Consider the following 20,435-nt stretch of genomic DNA (forward strand, 5'->3'; position numbering starts at 1 on the left):
TTCATTTGACTGATTCCAGGCTCAGATGAAGATTTTGGCCGGCTACGGATCAACCAAAGACATCTCGGTCTACACCTCCATTGGCCTCCCTCCCTCCCAAATATACATTGTCGGCAGGCCCTCTAAGAAGATGCAGTGCCAGGTACCATTTGATCATTTTTATGCACAGCATGGGAAAAGCTCTTACTAAATAAATAGTCACATTTCAAGAATGCTAAGATAAATACCCAAAGCTTTATGTTCTGTAATAATACTGCCACTCATGCAGATAATTCATATAAATTTACATAAATCCTGTGAAGTCATTTAATGAGGAAGTAAATAAATGTTGTGGTTCTTCCCAGTTGACAGTATGTTTCTGCCCTGATCCTCTACACAGTTCATCACAGAGGGCTACGCAGCTCATTTGTCTCAGCTGGAATACAACCACCGCTCTCGGCCAGTCAAGTCCAGCAGTGCACGCATGGTGCTACGTAAAGGCAGCTTCGGTTTGGGCGCGAACAGTGACTTCCTGCGGAAGAGGAACCACCTGCTTCGCACCATCTCCGCCCAGCCAGCCCCCACGTCCCCGACGGGTAGCATCCACAACAGACCCGAGCGCACGCAGAGCCAATCAGACAGCGAGCGGCTGGAGCGGGAGCGAATGGAGCGCACTCACAGCCACAGTCAGGGAGCGACCCAGCGCAGCATGAGCATCACAGCGACCTGCTGGGGCCGCAGCAGCAGCACCAAGTTAGAACCAGGACTTCTCAGCCCAAAATGAGATTAGATGGACAATATGAGAGTACTGTTGGGAGAGTGACTTATAGATACAGTGCTGAGGAGGAGACACCTGACGTGAGGATTAAAAGAAAGAGCGGAAAACAGTTGTCTTGCAACAAATGGATAATTATCACAAGGAAAACCATAGGTGCTACGAACCACTCTTTATAAAACTAACGCAAGTCACACTTATGGACAGAAACTTAGGCTATATTTACTATAAATCACACCTAAACAACTCTACAGGCATTTCAAGAAGCATCTTTCCGAAGAAGGAACATGCACACAAGCAGGCATAGCTATTATTGTAGGAATCCAGACTGTTTCTACTGTTTAGTAAAGATGTATCGGTTTTGAATACAAGGCCGGTTTCCTCCTGCAACAGGCCTTTGGACTTGAGGTGGTTACACATAAAAAAGAACCCCAGGCTTGTGTCTGGTTCACGTTCTGATACGACACTGTAAGCACAACAATTACTATAGAGAAAGACTTTTGCGAAAAAAATTGTTTGGGAAATGTTATAGTCTGAGAGGGTAGCTGAGAATCAGGTCAAACTGGACTGAGTCTGTTTCTTTTCTGGGTTTGACCGCACAAAACAATCATTGAGGCCCAATGAATCTTTGTCAGAACTTCTTGAAGAAAATTGTTGTCATGTATGTATGAAAATTGTTGTCAGTATGGTGATTTAAAAGCCAAATAGATATTATTTGAGCTGCTACGTCTTGCAATATATGTAAAGCAATTACGAACACCAATGACTAAACGATGTTTCACCGAACCATACAGTCCAGTTTTGCTGGTTTTCTAGTTGTCCCTCACACAAAGGAGTCGTCCAAAAAACCACATGAAGCAAACTGCGAAAATTACCCCTTTAAATATGGTTGCAGCTGAAACTGTTCATGGGTTTTTATAGCATTTCCCCAAACCGCACCAGACTGCGCAGCTGCACCTTCCAAAAACCTAAAGTACGACTCCACTATAGGGAAAAGTCCCTCTACCCTACGGTTGATGTGCCAAAGCAAACAGTATGGAATAAAATACTGTACATGGACAGAGAGGAAACGGTGAGCGTGTCCTGTGTAAAAATGGAAAACATTGTGTAAGTATGTAGTCGATTGCCTTAACAAGGCTTGTACAAAATTGTTATATTATAGTGCAGATCTGGTATCTGGTCCACTGAAGACCAGTTTCAAGTGTCTTCTTTCCTATGGGGGTTAACACTGCCTCATTAAGGATACACTCTATTGATTTACGATGATAATTATTGTTATTTATGATTATAGATTCTTTAAATTGTATTGATTATGTGAACAAAATGTGTTTTAAGATTACTTTAGCTATGTTGTCTTTTTTTTTTCCTTTTTTTTCTTTTTTCAATCTTCAGTTGCAGCGGCCAAAACTCAGAGAGGTCTTTGCCTGGCACAGTATTGTATTTTTATTATTTTATCTTGCAGATCACCAGAATTGTATCAACATAACTGCTACATTGTGTCATATATATATATAGATAGATAGATATATAGATATAGATATATCGATATATCTATATCTATATAGATATATATAGTATGTTTGTTATTATCTATTTTGGAAATTTGGGATATGGCTTCCCTCTGGTTATCCCTGAGCTGTAAATGAGGCGCTGAATGTGCTCATAGATAATCCTCCCTCGGTTAAGGTTTCTTTCTCTGCTCTGCTGCGCCGTGAGAGGAAGAAAAAATCTGCAAAGTGTAAATTCTGTACAAAATGCTGTCAGAAGTCGGAACCCAGAGCTAAGTTTTACTTTAATCTGTAGAGGCCATTTAATTTCTCTCTTATTCATTCAACAGATGTTTATTTGTCCCTCTAATATGTACAGAGCTGAATGCAGTGGACCAATGTGGGCTCAAGTGTGGGGGGAAACTTGCAATATTACTCAACCAGACCACCAGATCAAACAGACTGTGTTGAAGACATGTCACAGTGCAATGACAATCAGGTGAACAGGCACATATTCTACAGACATCAAATTGCAGATTAGCTCAACGTGTCTCGGCGCGACACAAATACACATGCGAGTCCCTTTTACAAGGTAGAGATATTTCACACAAGTTCCACTGATCTGATAATGGTATGGGAGACATATTACAGTAGGTTTATACTTGTGGGGACACATGCGCAGTCTTTAATTATGTTGAGATGTTTTGTCCTTTTCAGCACATGGGTGTCTAGATTAGCCCACATGCCATTTACTGTACGAGTGACCTAAATCAATCAACACTTACCTAGCTAAAAAATAATGCACACGACAGCCCTGCAACACTTACTTTTATAAAGGTCGTAATATTTGTGAGATATGAGTGTCGATTCAAGTGAAAAGTCATTTTAGGTACTACAGTTCATGGTGCTGTTGTGTTGTTATACTGAGAGGAGTTTCTAATATTTCATCCACGTCAGTGAGTGTAGATCAAATATCAGACGACTGAGTGAACATCCTCGTGCTAAATTACCTGTAACCTCCCTAACTCAGACTGTCTCTTCGATCCTGGTGAATGATGTAGTTCATACTGCACTACTGTCCCTCTGCATTCTGACTCAAGATTAGGTTTGAAGCCATATAAACAGGTCTTAGAGAAGCTGCTATTTAAAATAATGGCCGTTTGTACATTCATAGTGATTAGGAAAAAAAGAACAGGCAATGCTGGAAAACGTGCACTCGTGTAAAGTTGGCAACTACTGAACCATAGTCCCTTCCTCAGAGATCCGAATTGCCTGGATATTAAAAAATCCAGAGAATGTAAAGACAAAGCGGTGCGGTCATCTGTGGAGTTTGGATACCTCTGGGCAGACACTCGCTTCGATTCTGCTACTGACACACTTTACCAGAGGCCTTACATTTCCCTTTTCTGCCTTACATCAACCATTGTGTTGCGAGGCCAAGAATGGACGCCCAAACTGACTTTAGACAAATAGGAAAAGGTCATATTTTCTTGAAAGACTGTGGTTTGCTTCACGTTAAAGGAAGTGTAAAAAGGAGAAACGTTTTGAGATATGATTTACCAACATTAGGCAACCCATCGCTGTCTCAAGCTCTCCCCCCGGGTAACGCAATGCCACAGTTGTTTTATCACCAGTTCACATTCACAATATACACACAACATACCTTGGTAAATTAAGCTTAGGAAATATTTTCATTGTACAGGTTGTGTATCTTGTAGGTTTTGGATAATTGCATTTTATCCATTCCCTTGTGTTTTTATGTACAGTGTGTAAAGATCATATAAAGAACGACTAAGTTATTTGGCCCTTTCTTTTCCCACAATCAGAATATTAATGATCCTCAAGAACATGGTTCAGCTTGATTTTAATAACAGAATTATTTGTCGTAAACGAAAACTATTTAATTTTATTGGATCAGTTGACACAAATGCAGATTCACTGCATCCAGAGAGCCAAAGTCTGAGATTTAAAGGTGATAAGATTTCGAGTGGATGTAGAATACGTAGTGGAATTACAAAAAAGGTTTGCACAACATTTTTATAAATTAGCCGATTTAAAATGCAGAAATCATTTGAATGCAGTCATGTCGCCTCAATATCAAAAACCCTGAGTCTGGAATTTATTCAAGATTGATTGTTACTTACATTTACTCAATGAAATGTTTTAAACATGGACATTTAAATTCAAATAACTCATCTGTTTCTCTTGTGATCAGCAGAAACTTAAAAAAGGCAAATCAATAGTAGATCAAGACTTTGAACTTTGAACTCCGTGTACATCAACAGTAAACTATGTGCGTGTTATTTAGGCCATTCACAACTGCACACTTCAATCACAGACAAAACTTTCATATAAAATGTGAACCAAATACACAATCCATAGATTTTCTGAAAATGTGTTCTTCGTAGAACTGTCAGTATCAGCAGTGTGGGCAACCTCTTCTTGAGGAAGGTGGTTTGATTTCCGTGAAGGAAACGACTGCCTCCTCTACCTGTTGACTCCCAGCTTCCTCTGGAAGGCGTTCCCGTCGCCCTTGGTGGCTTGCTGTGGAATGAACGGATTGTTCACCGTTAGGTACGAGGTAATGTTGTGGTGTTCATTTCACAAAGTTACAGCTCATTGTTTCTTTTACCTTGTTGATCTCTTTGTGTTTTTCTTTGCTGACCATCTCCTCTATGATCTCTCCCTCTCCTCGCACCAGTCTAAGAGGAAAGCAGAGAGACAAAACAAACGAGCCGGTGGACTCTTACTTCAGTATTCTCTGTTATGGATTGTAGAACGCTCGCCATAGCTCCGTCTTACCTGGTCCGTCCTGTTTCGTGGTCCACCACCCTGCGGATCACACTTTGCCGGGCCTCGTACTCCTCCTTGGTGAGGGGCCTCTTGGTGGAGAGCCGGGCCTTCTGCTCATCTGTCATCACTGCAGAGGGAGATGAAACTCGATGAAATCAACAGATATCCTTATGGGAAAGGCAGACAACTTTTTTCAAATTAGCTGACAGATGGTTCAACATTTTCAGCCATCTGAAATATTATATATATACAAAAGTTTACATTTACAGTCCGCCCCTTTAAAACCCAGTGTAAAGTAACATTATGTCCCACCAGGTCCGAGCTCCACCGCCCCCTCGTCACTCTGCCACACGTCCAGGAAAGGCGGAGGTTTCTCTGCTGGAGGGGTGGTGGTCGACAGTCCCTCCGCTCTCTTCTTCTCCTTCGTCTCCTTCTTCAGCTTCTCTTTCCTCTTCTTCTCCTTTTTCCTCTGTTTCTTCGCCTTCGCCTTTTTCTTCTTCAGCTTCTTCTTCTTACCTTTGCTCTTCTTCCTCTTTGTCTTCTCGTCACTCGATGAGGAGGAAGAGGACGATGAAGAGGAGGAGGAGGACGAGGAGTTTCTTCTGCGCTTCTTTCTCTGAGTTTTCACATCTGAGGGACAAGCGGAGACATTTCAACAGGGTTTTGTTTTTCTGATAATGACAATGTCGCTGCTGACACAGGATGCTCGTGTGAAGTGCAGACCTTGGTCCTTGTGAGCCCCTTTCTTTGACGACCTGCTCCGAGCCCTGCTGTTGGACGAAGACGACGACGGAGACGACGAGGATGTTGAAGAAGAGGAGGACCGTCTCCGTTTCTTCTTCTTCTTATCTCTGTCGGCTCTGTCGGGCGATCTGCTGCGACCCATCGCCAGAGAAACGACACGAAGGGAAACCTGCACTCGAACTAATGAAAAGCAGCGACGGCGTCCCAGCAGCCATGGAAGTTCGTCGCTTCCCGTTTACAGAAGTAGGTTCGTCTTCAATTTCCTTCCGTCAGCGACGGGGAGTTCATCATTAAGGTTCCTAGTTCCTACTTGAGCGCGAATGTGCTGATTTGGAAGAATTACTCCGATCTTTTATCCAAAAGAAAGCAGCGATAAACCTGTGTATACGTGCGAAATACAAATAAAAGTCAATGAATTTACGTAAAACAATTTGAGTCACTTATTTGTCTAAATGTTCGAAAGTTCGGCTTTTTTTCCGTTTACAAAAGTGAGCTCGACTTATATTTCTTCCGTTGGCGTCAGACGCATCGTGTGACGTCTGTTGAGCGACGCGACGATGTCAACAGAACTACAGCAAAGAGCAGATGTCTGTGATGACGATTCCACAACGTCTGCGAACGAGCGTTGCCGTTCATGAAATTTGAAAATATCGGGTACTTTTAGTCAAATGCTCCTTCACCAGCTGCAGCCTTGGTTGTTTACAAAAGTCGCTTCTCTCTGTGTCATGGGATAAACCACGCCCATTATCAGATCGATCGGTTGCGATTGGACCGGCAACATTTCTCAAAGTGCATCTTCTGTATTTTTGTCTGACAATTATTTACAGCTGAATGCAGATAAAACCGAGGTCCTCATTAGGGTCCTGACTACATCACTTCCAAGATCTCAGTGTATTGGGTCCCTTTCTCCAGCCCAAAAAAATCCACTCTCCGTAAACTTGGTTTTATTTTTGATCAGCTATAGCAACATATCAGATCCCTAACCAATTCTTGTCTATTTCATTTGAGAAACATTGCAAAACTCACCCGTATCATATCAAAACTTGAACTAGAAATGATCAATCATGCATTTATTTCATCCAAAATCTCGATTACTGCAATTCCCTTTTCACTTCCCTCAGCAAATCATCTCTTGCCCTCTTACAAATGGTCCAGAATGCTGCTGCAAGGCTCCTGACTGGATCCAGCAAACTGACTCATCACACTCATTCTATTTTCTCTACACTGGCTTCCAATTCAATTCAGAATTAATTTTAAGGTCCTTGTTTTAACTTACAGAGCAACCCCTAAATACGTCGCTGACCTATTGCTACCCTACACCACCAGCAGGTCACTTAGGTCCTCCGACCAGGACTCACTTACTGTCCCCCGCACACGATTAAAAACTAAAGGTGATTGATTGCGCATTTGAACCTATTGGTTTGTGACCTGGTCTGTGAAAGGTGCTATATTAAATAAACTTTACTTATATTTGGCAATATAATATAATTATAAATATGTCATGCCAGTTACATAATGCTGGAGGTATATTAGGACTAAGTCTAATAATGATTCTGAATCACGATCACTTCATAAGAAGACAAGGAGAAACTTTTCGTGTGCAATCGTAAACGTCAATGTGAGAACATATTCATATCCTTTATTTCAAAGTTTTTACAAAGGCAATTGTGAATCTTTAAAGCTTGTAAATTGATAAACACACTTGTTCCTGATGATGTTAGCCCTTTGTTACTTTTGATTCATAACTTAACTAAAAATGCTCTGATCTTTCTTTTCATTGAAATACTGTAACCAGTCTCCTTTCATGTTTAAATATGATGCCACTGTAGCAATAAATATAATAATCTTTCAAGATTATTTAAAATTCCCAAATACATGGCACATGATAAATACAGAAAATCCTGTTACATAAACATTCAGCAGCATGAGTCAATGTAACAGTCTAAACATGGACTTGAAGTTAGGAGTGGTTTAAGATGTCAGCAGAAGCAGAGCCTTAAAGCTATCATCTTCCCAGTCCTTGTGCAAGGGGAGCTTGTTGCAGTGCCCCAATAAAAAACGAGGGGGGATGGTAGTGTTGGAGTGGGTGGAATGTGTCACTGCTGCTGAAATTCGCTCCAGCTCATTAGGACGCAGCCGCCATGCGGATCCTCTCTGGCGGATACAGCAAAACGTTCTTAGCTGCTTTGATAGTGTTTTTCATGAGCATCGCCACAGTCATGGGTCCCACACCTCCAGGTACTGGAGTGATGAAGCCCGCCTTTTGTCTCACGCCTGAATATGGACAGAAAGAGAAAGACCTTACAGACACGAGACAGCAAAGCAATTCCCTGCAGAAATATGACCATGTTCTCTGTCCAGCCCTACCTTCAAAATCCACATCTCCAACTAGTCTGTTCTTTCCAGTGACTGGGTCCTGCACTCTGTTTATTCCAACATCAATCACCGCTGCTCCCTCTTTGATCATGTCCGCAGTAATGAGGTTTGGAATTCCTGATAGTTGAGCAAGACAGCAGAGTTAGACCACATGAACAATCCAATCTACACAAAGAGGTCAGCCACAGTCATATAGGGCAGACAAACAGGGTCACTAACCTGCAGCAGCGACAACAATATCAGCAATTTTAGTGTGATGGCGGAGTTGCTCCTTTGGAGTGTATCGGTGAGATATTGTGACCGTGGCATCACCTGCAAGAGAGCAAAGGCTTAGTATGTATAATTTTAACTGTTTCTACTCATACATATCACATTGTCATAGACAGAATCCCACACATACACCATGACCTACCTCCGGGTCTCTCGTGACGGCCGTCTGTATGCAGTAACATTGCGATGGGCATGCCGACGTTCTTGGAGCGCCCTGCCACCACGACATTCTTCCCAAGAGTAGGAATACCTGAAAGACGCAAATTTAGATTGTTTTAGATTTAGATAGGACTTAAGTTAGTTTAGAAAGTTTGTTTTTCCAGCAATTCAGCCTTTTGAGGTAGTACGTGTTATCTTCAATTACCTGTGCGTTTGATAATTTCCATGACTCCCCAGGGAGTGGCGGGAAGCATGGCCGACTGATCCAGACACATGCGACCCACATTGACTACATGGAAGCCATCCACATCCTTGGTAGGGGAAACTGCATTACAGATTGCACGCTCATCAATGTGGTCTGTCACAAAAGAAATTCAAGTTACAGTCAGGACAACAGGTTTGTCATTGTTAATGATATAAATCAGCCTCTCCACAGACATGATGCCCTACAACTTGAGTAGTGAGTCTTTCCATCCCACTGTTCCAGTTTCTCTGTACCTGGCAGAGGCAGTTGGACCAGCAGGCCATCCACACGGTGGTCTGTGTTGAGTTTGTAGATCAGGTCCAATAACTCCTCCTCACTGATGTCTGAATGCTTGAGAATCGTTTCACTTGAAATTCCTGTGGGCGGTTGAAATTAGAAAAAACAAATCAAAACACATGGGGGCATTTGTTTCTTTTGTGATTTAACGTAGAAGCTTTGTGTTTACATATACAGGGGCTGTGCCTGTTTTCCCACTTACCGACATCAGCTGCAGCACGAGTCTTGTTCAGGACGTAAGAGTGACTGGCTGGGTTGTCTCCAACAAGGACCACACTCAGATGGGGTCTCTTGTGGCCGGCTATAACCCATTTCTCCACATCTGCCCGGGCCTCCTCTCGAATCTGCCATGCCAGCTTCTTCCCTGAGATGACCACTGCCGCCTGCCTGAGAGTTGGTAATGAAAAAACACTGGGGTCAGAGGGATAATCCAAAATTGACATACAGTATTAACAAGCGGTGGTTCTGCTGTTTTTTTCAACAAAGACATAGGGGGTCAATTTGTCATTCTCAATCTAGAACTGATACTAATGTACTTTCTTTACTATTGATTATTTTTCCAATGAAGCAACAGCTTGTTTAATGTACAAAATGTCAAAAGTGATCATAAATGACAGGCACAAATTTTCGTTTTACTTGAAGATTTCCCCATTGATATGATCAGTGATTTAAAAAAAAAAAACCATAAACAAACAAGGAACAGTTTTTAATAAAGGAACAGTTTAGATAACTTACATTGCAAAATGCATTCAAATGGAAGCCAGAAAATATACCATAATTGATTCAAAACAGTACTTAAATCCCTAAATTTCTGCTTTCTTTTATATTTTTAGGGGCCGCATTTGCTCTCGAAACTGGCACCTGAAAGATTAAGGACATGCCTGTCAGCTGCACATGCTTATTGAAAAGGGTTTTTGTCACCAGAAACCTGTAATGTATCTCTACCATCCACCCTTGGCAAGAACTAATTCTATCCTTAGCGCCTGAATCTATCCACCTGACTGAGTCATATGTTTTATTAGCAGGTGTACTGTAATATTACAGTATATTCCGTCCTAGGGTTGGTGTAAACTAGATTAAAAAACAAGAGCAGTTTTTCATGTACAGTCAGCAGTGGTTAAATGGTTAAAATTGGTTTACAGTATTTTTTCGCAAATGTGACTCAGACAGGGTTAACCTGCAGCCCTGCCTTGTCCAAACATGGGTGCCAGGAAGGTTTTCCATTATGTAACAACAAACAGAGCAGTAGTTAACAACTGAAGAGTAATGAGCCAAGAGCAGTGATGTAACGACCCTTTTCATAACGGATTATACAAAACTATAGAAAACTAGCACATATTTGGGGGAAAAAATGGGGTGAGGCCATGAGGCTAGTGTATCAGGTCCCAGAGAAAATGTGTCGGGATAATAGAGCAGCAAACTGATCTTTAACCTCATATGAATTTAAATGCAAAGCTGGTCTGCTGAGGAGAAAACCTCACTTTTCAGATGTATGGCCACATATCCATGTTAAAAGAGAGCCACCTCAGAGGGAAGTGGTTGTCTTTTTTTGTAGGTTACTTGTTCTTGTATGCATTAAAAAACAAAAAAAAACAGGCCATCAAGTCAAACTTATAAATGCTTTTAAATGATCCATCATATGACTCTGCAGCTGCAGATCATGTGCAGGGACCACACGAGGTTTGGGTTTTGAAGACATTAACTCATTACGTGTATCAGTCATGCTTCGCTCCGCACGTTTCCAATAAATACCTGCACGGCATGCCACAGACAGACATCAACATCATTCATTTCTTTTTTCCCTATCACTTTAAGTGGTCTAATATCAGCCAAAACATAATGGCCATAATGCAAAATGCTTTGGCCCCGCCCCCCCCCCTCTCTGTGTGCTGATCAGCACCTCGATCTCCAGTTGAAACCTGGCTCCTCCAGCCACAGGGTGCAAGCAATGAGGACGATTTCATCAGCCACCCTACCGCTGCAGTGCTACCGGCGTGCCGCTAGGGGCCCGCCAACAGATGGACAACTGCAGTCATTACTCACGAGACGAATCGTGTAAACCTCCATAATACAACGCGCGAACATATCGATATATACGCGATATTAGCCAATAAATAACTGTAGGGAATATAGAATTCATCACAAGAAACACAACAACATATACATGTATATCCGTCGTGGAAAGAACAGCGACGAGCATGTGGTGGGAGTGATATGAAATCCACCCCAATGAAACGGGACGAGGTGAGATCGGAGAGCCGCTGGTCGCACTCACCTCGCGGCGGACGTGTGCAGTTTACAGGCGTGATGCTGGGAGTGCTGGCACAGCTTTCTGAGGCTCCTGAGGGCTGCCATTCTGTTCGTCTGGGCGAGGAGGACACCACGGTGGAGGTGGAGGAGCAGGAACAGCGGAGCCCGGGCTGACAGAGCGACGTCTGTGGCCGAGAGGCGCGAGTCGCGACCTTTTTAAACCACTCCCCCCCGCCCCGCCCCCTCCTCTCCCCCGCCCCGCCCCCTCCCGTGCGCGCGGCGCCTGCGTCACGCTTATCAACTCTCAACAAGGTTCCACTGAGATGACCTGGAAGTTCCGCAGTGACACACGTTGAGTCAAAAAATTGTTTGATATTGGCTTTCGCGTCAGAATTAAGAACAGCACATATCGGTAAACCGGATGCTTCGTATACCGAAACATTCTACAAGGAATTATTCCACTTTTACATAAGATAAAATAGTAATAACACATTTTTTAATACTCCATTACTTCTTGTGTTGAACATTTACATGAATAAACAGAAATATCGTCAGCAAATTATAGAGGATTAGGGCCACACATGAAAAATGAGTTGAAATGAAATTTTAGTTTTTACTTTAAACTCAGAATTCTGAGAATAAAGTCAGAATTTTGAGAAGGTCAGTTCTCAAATATATTTTTGAGTGTGGCCCTAGCTCTCCTCCGTATTAAATAGACTGCACAGTACTACATGGACAAGTACAATATTTCCCTCTGGGCTGTAGTGGAGCAAGTGTTGGGTAGTATGACAAATTGTAATACTTGCAATACAAAATTGTACTTCTATTGGGCACTTGAGAAAATGTTGAGTATGATGAGTGACATAGTCAGAATAACCCGTTCGGCCTAACTTGCAGGGTGGCAAAAGATACACTGCTGAGTTACATACTGATGCCATTTGTCCCGTCAAATTCCCAAACATACAGGTGATCATACCACACACTAAAATATACCCAACCCTATAGTTTCAATGTTTGTCAATTAGTTTTTGGCAATCAGAATAAACACAATACAAATTAGATAATTAGTTAATTGTTTATTATTATTATTATTATTATTATTATTTTTACAAATAACTTCTCTACACAACAGGGCTGCAACCTTATTGAAGACTGTAGGGCCTGCATTGATTGATGTAGTGTAGTTGAGCAAATTACATAACAAGTATGCAAGTTATGAAATTATGAAAAATGGATAAATCCACTGTGAACCATGGAGGTCTGGGTCTAAAAGTAGAATTACTCGCTTTGGCAGCCCGGTTAATTTGTATGAAGTTTTTTTTTTTATAGATTTGCTTAGGTTCTTATCAGCTACACAATATGAATATGAACGACAACAACCCGAAGCAGTCAGAGCCTTATCTCGGGGGGCAGATGGTGTGGCCCCCTCGGGGCCTTTTTATCAACATGGTGAAGCCTGTCACGGGATCACGTGAAGAGACAGGAGACGATGAGACAGACTTAATCCACAGAAGAGCTGAGGCAAATAGAACAACCTCCATGTTGTTCTGTGTCTTGAAAGTGTAACTGTGCTTCAGAGGAATAGGTGCTGTTTTAAAGGCAAAGGGTGGCCACACCAAATGTTGATCTAATTTAGGTTTTCTTGAACGCACTTTATATGAAGTTACAGATAAATAAAAAAACTATTCAAGGCAATTGTTTTATTTTCAGAGCCTAAACGTTATGCACAGAACTGGACATTTAGGCCTTGGAAAACATCAGGGCCCGTGAGGTTCTGAGTTTATTACATGAGGTTAACTCAACAGTGGAGAATGTGAAGTGTATCGATGGACACATAAGTGTAAGGTCGCTCGGTGGACATGTACTTGGGGAGTGGTAGTGCTGCACGCAGCCGCGAGGGGGCGACAGTGTCCCGGCCGAGCCGCAGCTCACTGAGCCGATAGAGGAAGAGCCGCTGTGGGTGCAGCAGTTCGTTAGCATCAACGTTGCTGTTAGCAGGCAGCGCCGACCGGTGACTCGCGGGGGTGTAATTATAAAAACACACGGTCTGTTCAGCAGAAGTTGTGACCAGAGAACTCTCTACCGACCGCTTCGCCAGGATGAGCTTCCTGTTGTGAGTAGAGTGAGCTGTCGTTCGACAAGTCGCCGCCGCAGCTCGCGGTGAACGTTAGCTTCGCCTCTGCGAACTTCCACCAGGGGAAGTTCACATTAAAACAAGACGCCGTCACAGAGAACCAGCCGGCTGACGAACACTTGTGACTTCGACTTTAACGACAGTTGCTCTCTTCCGGTTCTAAGTCGTCGTCGCAACTCAATCTGTGAAGTGTGTCGGTGTTTGTCTCTCCAGCACCGGCCGACCATAACTTTTTGAAGTAGTTCAGTAACGTGCTAACTGGGCTAGCCGGGACGTTGACGCCACCAGTCCGTTGGTTTGCCCACTCTGCTTATATAAGCCGTCTTTGCTCGGATATGAGCACATGTGACGACGCCAGTCATGATCAACACCTGTGTTGAATCAGCCTAATTGTAGAGCCGCGTCGTGAGAGGTTGCGTTGTTGACAGTGTCACTGTGACACCGTCTTCCCTGTCTGTTGCCTCAAATTGTTGTCTTCAAATTTGACAGTTATGCTTTTGTCACGTTTCAAATCGGTCAAGCCACAAGTCTTGAACAATGGCTGGACGAACGTGGCAGCCCAGCACCATGTCCATGGACGACCCTCATGAAGTCTTCCTGGAGCTGCCGAGTGCACTAACCAGACAGGAAGGATCCTCTCATGCGAAGGCCCACGTGGGGCATCTGCTCTTGCTTTATGTACAGACAGATCGCTTAGCTCCTCAAACGTCTGTTCCTTTTACTTTTGTCAGTGGCAGTCGCTCATCTAAGACCTTCAAGCCCAAGAAGAACATCCCAGAGGGCTCCCACCAGTATGAGCTGCTGAAACACGCAGAGGCAACGCTGGGCAGTGGCAACCTGAGGCAGGCTGTCATGCTGCCGGAGGGAGAGGATCTGAACGAGTGGATCGCTGTCAACAGTGAGTGGATGACTAGAGGGAACCCACTTCACGCACAGAGAACACAGTTTCAGATTTGTGCCCATGGCCAATGTTAAGATGAGCCTTTGCATCAATTAGTGGTATGAGGGGAGAGGTTGGGTCTCACAAAGTCACACGGGTGAGAAATTGGTAAATTATCCATTGGAGCCTTTGGATTGTTCACAAAGTTAGCAGCACTGGCAGCCGCACAATTATTAAAAAAACAAAAGTAAGGGTCAGTGCACTGAAAATATGTTTTTTTTTTCTATATATATGATTTCAATAAACACAAGAATGAAATACTTTTAGGATACAAAGAAATGGAGGATATGTTAAAATGTAGCATATACTGTTTTTAATATATGCAAAAAAATGTTTTTATTCACGCTAGCAGTTCTTCGGGATACTATTCATATATAAATTGGGGTGGAAAAACTTCTTAATGTCTGGTTGAATATAAACTTATATGGCTGTAGATAATGCAGATTGTTAACTGTTGTAGTATTAGCATCTAAATTCTAGATAACAAAAAAACTAAACAATTTACATTTTTTTCAGCGGTGGACTTCTTCAACCAGATCAACATGCTGTACGGCACCATCACCGAGTTCTGCACTGAGACCAGCTGCTCTGTGATGTCTGCTGGACCAAGGTATTGTCCTTGTTGAGATGCAGTTTCTTTTTGAGTACAGGGCTTATAATAGGCCTTTTTGACATGGCAACGTAGGAAAAGCTATTAAATATATTGGTGTTTTTCTTGCTGGTTTGCTGTCACGCGGTCATGGTTTACAGGGACACTTAAATAGAACAGCACCACCCTTTAATGTTATTAGAAGCACAGTGCTTACTGTGACAAGTCAACATGTCTACTGTGAAAAGGCCTATTGTGACCACAGATTTTTTTTCCACTAGAAAAACTAAAAGATTTATATGACAGTGAGAACAAATTTAATAAATGGTATTAGTCAAATGTGAATATAAAGCACAAAATCCTTTCTTAAACTCTTATAATCTGATACTTTTCTGATGCTTTTTCTGTTTTTACAGTTTCTACATTTCTGTTTTATAGCTAGTTTTCTGAGATAAAATTGATGCTAGAGAGATATATTTCTTTAAATAGGTATTGTAACTTGTAACATGATGTTTTGAAAACTAGCTTTGTTGCTTAGTTGTGTGAGCAGCTCAAAAGCTGACTTTTACCTTATTGTAGGAAAGGAGGAACTTCACAGGGGGTCGACTGAGACACGAGCTGTGTCTCATGATTCACGAAGCTCATCTACTTTAGAGAAGATTATGAGCATAACAGTCCAAAAAACCCCAATAATCAAATGTGTGGTTCAACAGCTCAGTGATACAGAACTTCATAAAAAACACCTGTTATTAAAGGAATCTTCCAACACTTTTAGAGACAGTGCAGGAACATGTCATAAATCAAGGATCTATCATGAATAAATGACCTCATGTCTGTTTATTAATGAGTCATTTGGAAACAATGTGTATAAAGAGCCAAGCCATGTACATGTATTAATGGTTGAGATAGTTAAAATAAATGAAATTGAATTACATCATCTTAATGTCACATGAGGAAACAGGAATTTGACTTTGCATGTGTTCTCTGTAGAAGCTGTTTAGTTAGATTTTAGATCTGGCACTTCCTCTATCCTCTCTACTGCCAAGACTATCTACAGTTTCTAATCAGGAGGAAGACACTGGGGTGTACTTCCTGTTAACATAGTTACCAGAAACAATATGAATGTAGACCATTTTTGCATTTCCACCCTATTGCTGTTTTTTTTTTGCTTATCTACTTCCAAATTAAGTTTTCATATCCTTACGGTTGGTAGAATTGAGTATATGTTATATGTTGAGCTTTCATATGTAGTGAAATGTGTAAATAATACAAAATTATTTTTCCGTAGATATGAGTATCACTGGGCAGATGGCACCAATATCAAGAAACCTATCAAATGCTCTGCGCCAAAGTACATCGACTACCTGATGACCTGGGTGCAGGATCAGCTGGATGATGAGACACTTTTCCCCTCCAAGATTGGTGAGTTTGGATTCTTGCCGACTTTTAGAAAAAAATAAAATTTAGCAGTTTGGCAAACTGTTTCAGTTTAAGCTTTTTGTGATTGCAGGTTTTAGGTTTATTATCTCCACACATTTTTCAGCAGACCTTTCTGTTAATACGTTCTGTGGTGCTAAGGTTGAAAAATAACCATCAACAGTGTATTTACCTTGATCACAATGTTTTGCTGATGGAGAGAGCAGAACAGACACCAAACATGTCAATACAGGCTCCAAAACTGTGCACTTAGAGTGCAGTCACAAAAAAAGTGTTTGTACGTGTTCACACCCAAGACAGTGTAGGACATACAGCCCACTTTAGGACAGTGAAGCACAGACAGTGATCCTAAACATAAAGACAAGGCAAAGCAGCATAATGTTATTTTCAGTCTCCTGACTTCAGTCCAGCTGATTATGTGTCTCACATGAAGACCAGGTGGACTGGAGTCTTGCTCTGGCGATGGCTGAAAGGCTCAGTGGATGTTTGAAACAGTATCTGCTTTTCTCTTGACATCAGCATTTTCCACCTCTTTCTGCACTACAGGAGTTCCCTTTCCCAAGAACTTCATGTCTGTGGCAAAAACCATCCTGAAGCGTCTGTTCAGGGTTTACGCTCACATCTACCACCAGCATTTCGACTCTGTGATGCAGCTGCAGGAGGAAGCCCATCTCAACACCTCCTTCAAGCATTTCATTTTCTTTGTTCAGGTGAGATTATCCAAACACAACATGATGTTATATCCCTGCTTGGTATCTCAGACCCCATTCAGATGATACAGTCACAAGTGGAAAATGAGTCGCCAGGTGTGTCTTGACTTACCACTTGTGATCAGATGTCACTCCCCTGCTCTACATGATTAACACCTAGTGTAAAAATGTCTTTAGTAAATTATGTAGCTGTAGCGAGCCAGAGGAGGTCAGCTGAGTAGGCGGTCCTTGTTCCTTCAACATGGCCAGGACACATTCACGTGTACTTTAATGTAAAAATTAAATGTTGCACTCAAGCTACAAATGCTTTTGTTTTTTTCTCCCCTTGTCTTGTAGGAGTTCAACCTCATCGACAGGCGAGAGCTTGCTCCACTGCAGGACTTGATTGAGAAGCTTGGATCCAAGGACAGATAGACATTTCACCACATTCAGTATCTCCTTTTTTCAACAATTTCCCTTTTCTCCTTTTTCCATCTTTGTGACCTCTGCTACCTCTATGACGTCTAGTCTCAACTCCTAAAATCTGTGCCTTCTTTTCATCTCCTCAATGTTTGTACTGTATTTTTCCTTTTATTCCTTCTGTTGTCTTTTTTGCTGTCTTTGAGCCTATTTTCCCACTTTGCCACTCTAGATCATAAATAGTGTAGTGTAGACAAACCATTTTTAACAGGAATGTGTGGTTAATGACTTTCTTAAGGGAAACCTACTGAATATTACATTGGACCAAGGACATTTGGAACTTAAAGTGAAATCCATCTTCTTCCTTCAGAAGTGTTATGATTGTCCAAAAAACTTTTGGTTATTGAGGCAATTTTCTTTTTATTGTGAACTTTTAGCAATTGTTATTACAATGACTGACCAAATATCCCAACATTAGATTATTTTTTTTTTTAAACATGTCTGTCTTTCGTGTACAGTGGAGGGGGACATGTAAGATGGCACGAAAAATAGTGACATGTAACAGGCCTTGAGGATTTTTCATCTATGACAATACAAGTGTGTAGAAGGTATTTTCAGTCTAACCTGAAGGCAGGCAATAAATTAACTGTTGTATATTGTATAGCTCTGTCACAAGCTGGCTGACATCTGATATCCCATGTACAGTGGGGTCCAAAAGTCAGAGGCCACTTGGATGGGGAAGTGGTTTTGGACTTGTAGACCCCATAGTATTGTAACATTATTCCGACTTACTCTTAGGGTTGGTCGACCACAGGACCATGTGATGACGATTGTGAGATGCCTTTGATCTTGCCCAACAAAAAACACGACCACCAACTGCATTAAAGCCATTTCAATTTGGTCATGCAATATTGTTTTTTGCACATTTTTCAGCTATTTTCTTTATTAAAATGGTTAAAAGCTAGATAGAGTGCTTATAGAGAAATTTTAAATTTGATAGTTATTAATAGCCACTTAACGCTTGTATAATGACCCTGTAAAGGAGTAGTATGGTAGAAAACCTATATAAAGCAAAAATAGTCAAATGTGAATTTTTTGTTTTACTGTCATTTTAGTTCATTTCTGTGGTGCCCATTAATTCTGGAACTCTTCATGATTGTTCTTTCAATGCTGGTACTAATTCTCTCCCCCCCCCAAATGTCTTCCCTTGGATTGGAAAATGATGTAATAACTATTGCACCTGTGAGCGATAAGAATGAGTTACCTGAGATGTATGTAGTTTTTGACAGAAGCCTTATTCGTCTTGGTGCATGTATCATGGTCATTTCCTCTGCTTTACTCAGGCTACAACAGCAGGGCTGTTTGTACTGCCATCCTTTTTAAAAACCCATGTAGCTAGTATTTCTGATGAATGTTCTGTTTGGCGAAGTTTGAGCAAGAGAATCGGTCATATCAAGACAATCATGTAACCAACTGAGAGCTGTTAGATAACTGTAATGCATCACCAGGAACCAACCAATGTGATTAGGTGCGGTAGAGTGTTCATCTTATAATTCAACACTTTTTAAGAAATGCTGTTCCCCTACGTTGTCTTCAACAATTTGAACATTTAAGTGTGATATTTTTCCCACTTTTATGCCCTCAAATTGCTTGCTTGGAAAATAAAAAATCAAGCCAGCATCCATGTCCATATGTTACTTATCTATGGGCGTATCAATATATATTTTGCAAGACTGATTCATTTTACAGATTCTATTTGAATATACAATTAGTCCTTTCTTTCAATCAAGTCCCGGTTTTGAAATGTATTGCTTTTTGTTACACATTTCATATTACATTGTAAAATAAATTGTTGACGCAACCTTTTCAAATAAGGAAACAAGGGCTCTGAAATGAATTAAAGTTTTATATATTTGCAATAATGGTCCAATCATTGGGTTGTCATTTTGACGGGGAGGAGGTGCGAGGATGTATGCACTGCGTCCATAAAAATTTGCTGTAAATAATATCAGTTTTATCAGAACAAAATTGTGCCTTACAAAAATGAAATTGTGTGACATTGCTTATCTACTTCCAAATTCACGGATAGTAAGAATCATATAGTATTGGAAGATCAAAACTCAATAAACAGGTAAAGGACAATTATTGTGGAAAATTTTTTTTTAGATTCTTTTTGGGGCTTTTTCCGCCTTTAATTTTGACAGGACAGCTAGGTGAGAATGGTGAAGACATACAGGAAATCGTCACAGCCACCCCGGCACCGATGTGTGGAATTTAATTTAGTTGTTTGTACACTGAATGTCTGGAAGACTGCAGACATAGTAACAGTGAAGAACTGATTCTTACTATCCGTGAGTTTCCTTTTGCAAACAAAATGCCATCAAGACCGTCTTGTGTAGTTTTTAGATAGACTTTCTATTTTTATTATATACTAAATGAACATATGTGCTGATGAATGTAAATCTGAAAGTGCAAACCTCAAAGTGATGAGCATTTGCTGAAAAATATTCCAGATATGTGATTGGCTTAATTAAAGACAACCGATATAAACTTGTATGTTGACAGTCTATGACAGTTATAATAGTTTAAAATAACTTTATCACATCATCGAGGACATTTTATATACGGTCTCTTAAACAGTAGATGTCGGGTCGAAAAGTAAAAGCAACAAACAACCGCACAGTTCAGTCTCAACCAATCAAATTCAACCCTGGAGAAAATGCAGTGATATTTCGCCCTGAGTTTGGACTTACAGTCAAGCTTTAACTCTCAACACCTATCATATATGTATGCCCCGTACAGACAATGTACGCCTTTCTATTTAGTTCGTTAAGATGAAGTGCAGGAAAATA

General features: G+C 41.3%; 4 protein-coding genes across 10 annotated transcripts in view; 2 read left to right on the top strand and 2 right to left on the bottom strand.

Moving 5' to 3' along the window:
* LOC118314033 (membrane-associated phosphatidylinositol transfer protein 2) overlaps positions 1–4,040 on the top strand; it is a 38,508-nt gene extending 34,468 nt beyond the window's left edge. For all 7 annotated transcript variants that reach the window (XM_035640115.2, XM_035640119.2, XM_035640117.2 and 4 more), the window contains 2 exons: positions 20–142; positions 380–4,040. In XM_035640115.2, coding sequence (XP_035496008.2) covers positions 20–142; positions 380–763 — 507 coding nt within the window. In that variant the 3' untranslated portion in view covers positions 764–4,040. The remainder of the gene's footprint in view (positions 1–19; positions 143–379) is intronic.
* Positions 4,041–4,332: 292 nt separating this feature from the next.
* On the bottom strand, positions 4,333–6,436 carry arl6ip4 (ADP-ribosylation factor-like 6 interacting protein 4). Its single transcript, XM_035640128.2, has 5 exons — positions 5,758–6,436; positions 5,347–5,664; positions 5,044–5,161; positions 4,874–4,943; positions 4,333–4,785 (listed from the first exon to the last, which is right to left on the bottom strand). Exons 1-5 carry the CDS (start codon positions 5,918–5,920, stop codon positions 4,729–4,731), a joined length of 726 nt encoding a protein of 241 aa, XP_035496021.1. The 5' UTR covers positions 5,921–6,436; the 3' UTR covers positions 4,333–4,728.
* A 959-nt stretch (positions 6,437–7,395) lies between these two features.
* On the bottom strand, positions 7,396–11,571 carry mthfd2 (methylenetetrahydrofolate dehydrogenase (NADP+ dependent) 2, methenyltetrahydrofolate cyclohydrolase). The gene is made up of 8 exons (XM_035640127.2): positions 11,400–11,571; positions 9,327–9,511; positions 9,082–9,204; positions 8,789–8,941; positions 8,567–8,674; positions 8,374–8,466; positions 8,146–8,271; positions 7,396–8,052 (listed from the first exon to the last, which is right to left on the bottom strand). The coding sequence occupies exons 1-8, from the start codon at positions 11,477–11,479 to the stop codon at positions 7,904–7,906; spliced, it is 1,017 nt and encodes a 338-aa protein (XP_035496020.1). The 5' UTR covers positions 11,480–11,571; the 3' UTR covers positions 7,396–7,903.
* Positions 11,572–13,304: 1,733 nt separating this feature from the next.
* mob1a (MOB kinase activator 1A) lies at positions 13,305–19,502 on the top strand. Its single transcript, XM_035640273.2, has 6 exons — positions 13,305–13,487; positions 14,240–14,406; positions 14,965–15,058; positions 16,326–16,459; positions 17,021–17,184; positions 17,521–19,502. The coding sequence occupies exons 1-6, from the start codon at positions 13,474–13,476 to the stop codon at positions 17,596–17,598; spliced, it is 651 nt and encodes a 216-aa protein (XP_035496166.1). The 5' UTR covers positions 13,305–13,473; the 3' UTR covers positions 17,599–19,502.
* The last annotated feature ends 933 nt before the right edge of the window (positions 19,503–20,435 follow it).

This window comes from Scophthalmus maximus, chromosome 19 (assembly GCF_022379125.1).
Source record: "Scophthalmus maximus strain ysfricsl-2021 chromosome 19, ASM2237912v1, whole genome shotgun sequence".
Lineage (NCBI taxonomy): Eukaryota > Metazoa > Chordata > Actinopteri > Pleuronectiformes > Scophthalmidae > Scophthalmus > Scophthalmus maximus.

Bases quoted from the DNA above. Each gene is read 5' to 3' on its own strand.
- arl6ip4 (XM_035640128.2), bottom strand. From the start codon at position 5,920: ATGGGTCGCAGCAGATCGCCCGACAGAGCCGACAGAGATAAGAAGAAG. The intron at 5,162-5,346 runs GTGGGACATAAT...CTCCCTCTGCAG, and splicing joins GGCGGTGGAGCTCGGACCTG to TGATGACAGATGAGCAGAAG. The intron at 4,786-4,873 runs GTAAAAGAAACA...TTCATTCCACAG, and splicing joins AACACAAAGAGATCAACAAG to CAAGCCACCAAGGGCGACGG.
- mthfd2 (XM_035640127.2), bottom strand. From the start codon at position 11,479: ATGGCAGCCCTCAGGAGCCTCAGAAAGCTGTGCCAGCACTCCCAGCAT. The intron at 9,512-11,399 runs GTGAGTGCGACC...ACCAACTCTCAG, and splicing joins CTGCACACGTCCGCCGCGAG to GCAGGCGGCAGTGGTCATCT. The intron at 8,053-8,145 runs GTAGGGCTGGAC...GTCCATATTCAG, and splicing joins TGGAGATGTGGATTTTGAAG to GCGTGAGACAAAAGGCGGGC.
- mob1a (XM_035640273.2), top strand. The intron at 15,059-16,325 runs GTATTGTCCTTG...ATTTTTCCGTAG, and splicing joins GTGATGTCTGCTGGACCAAG to ATATGAGTATCACTGGGCAG. The intron at 16,460-17,020 runs GTGAGTTTGGAT...TCTGCACTACAG, and splicing joins ACTTTTCCCCTCCAAGATTG to GAGTTCCCTTTCCCAAGAAC.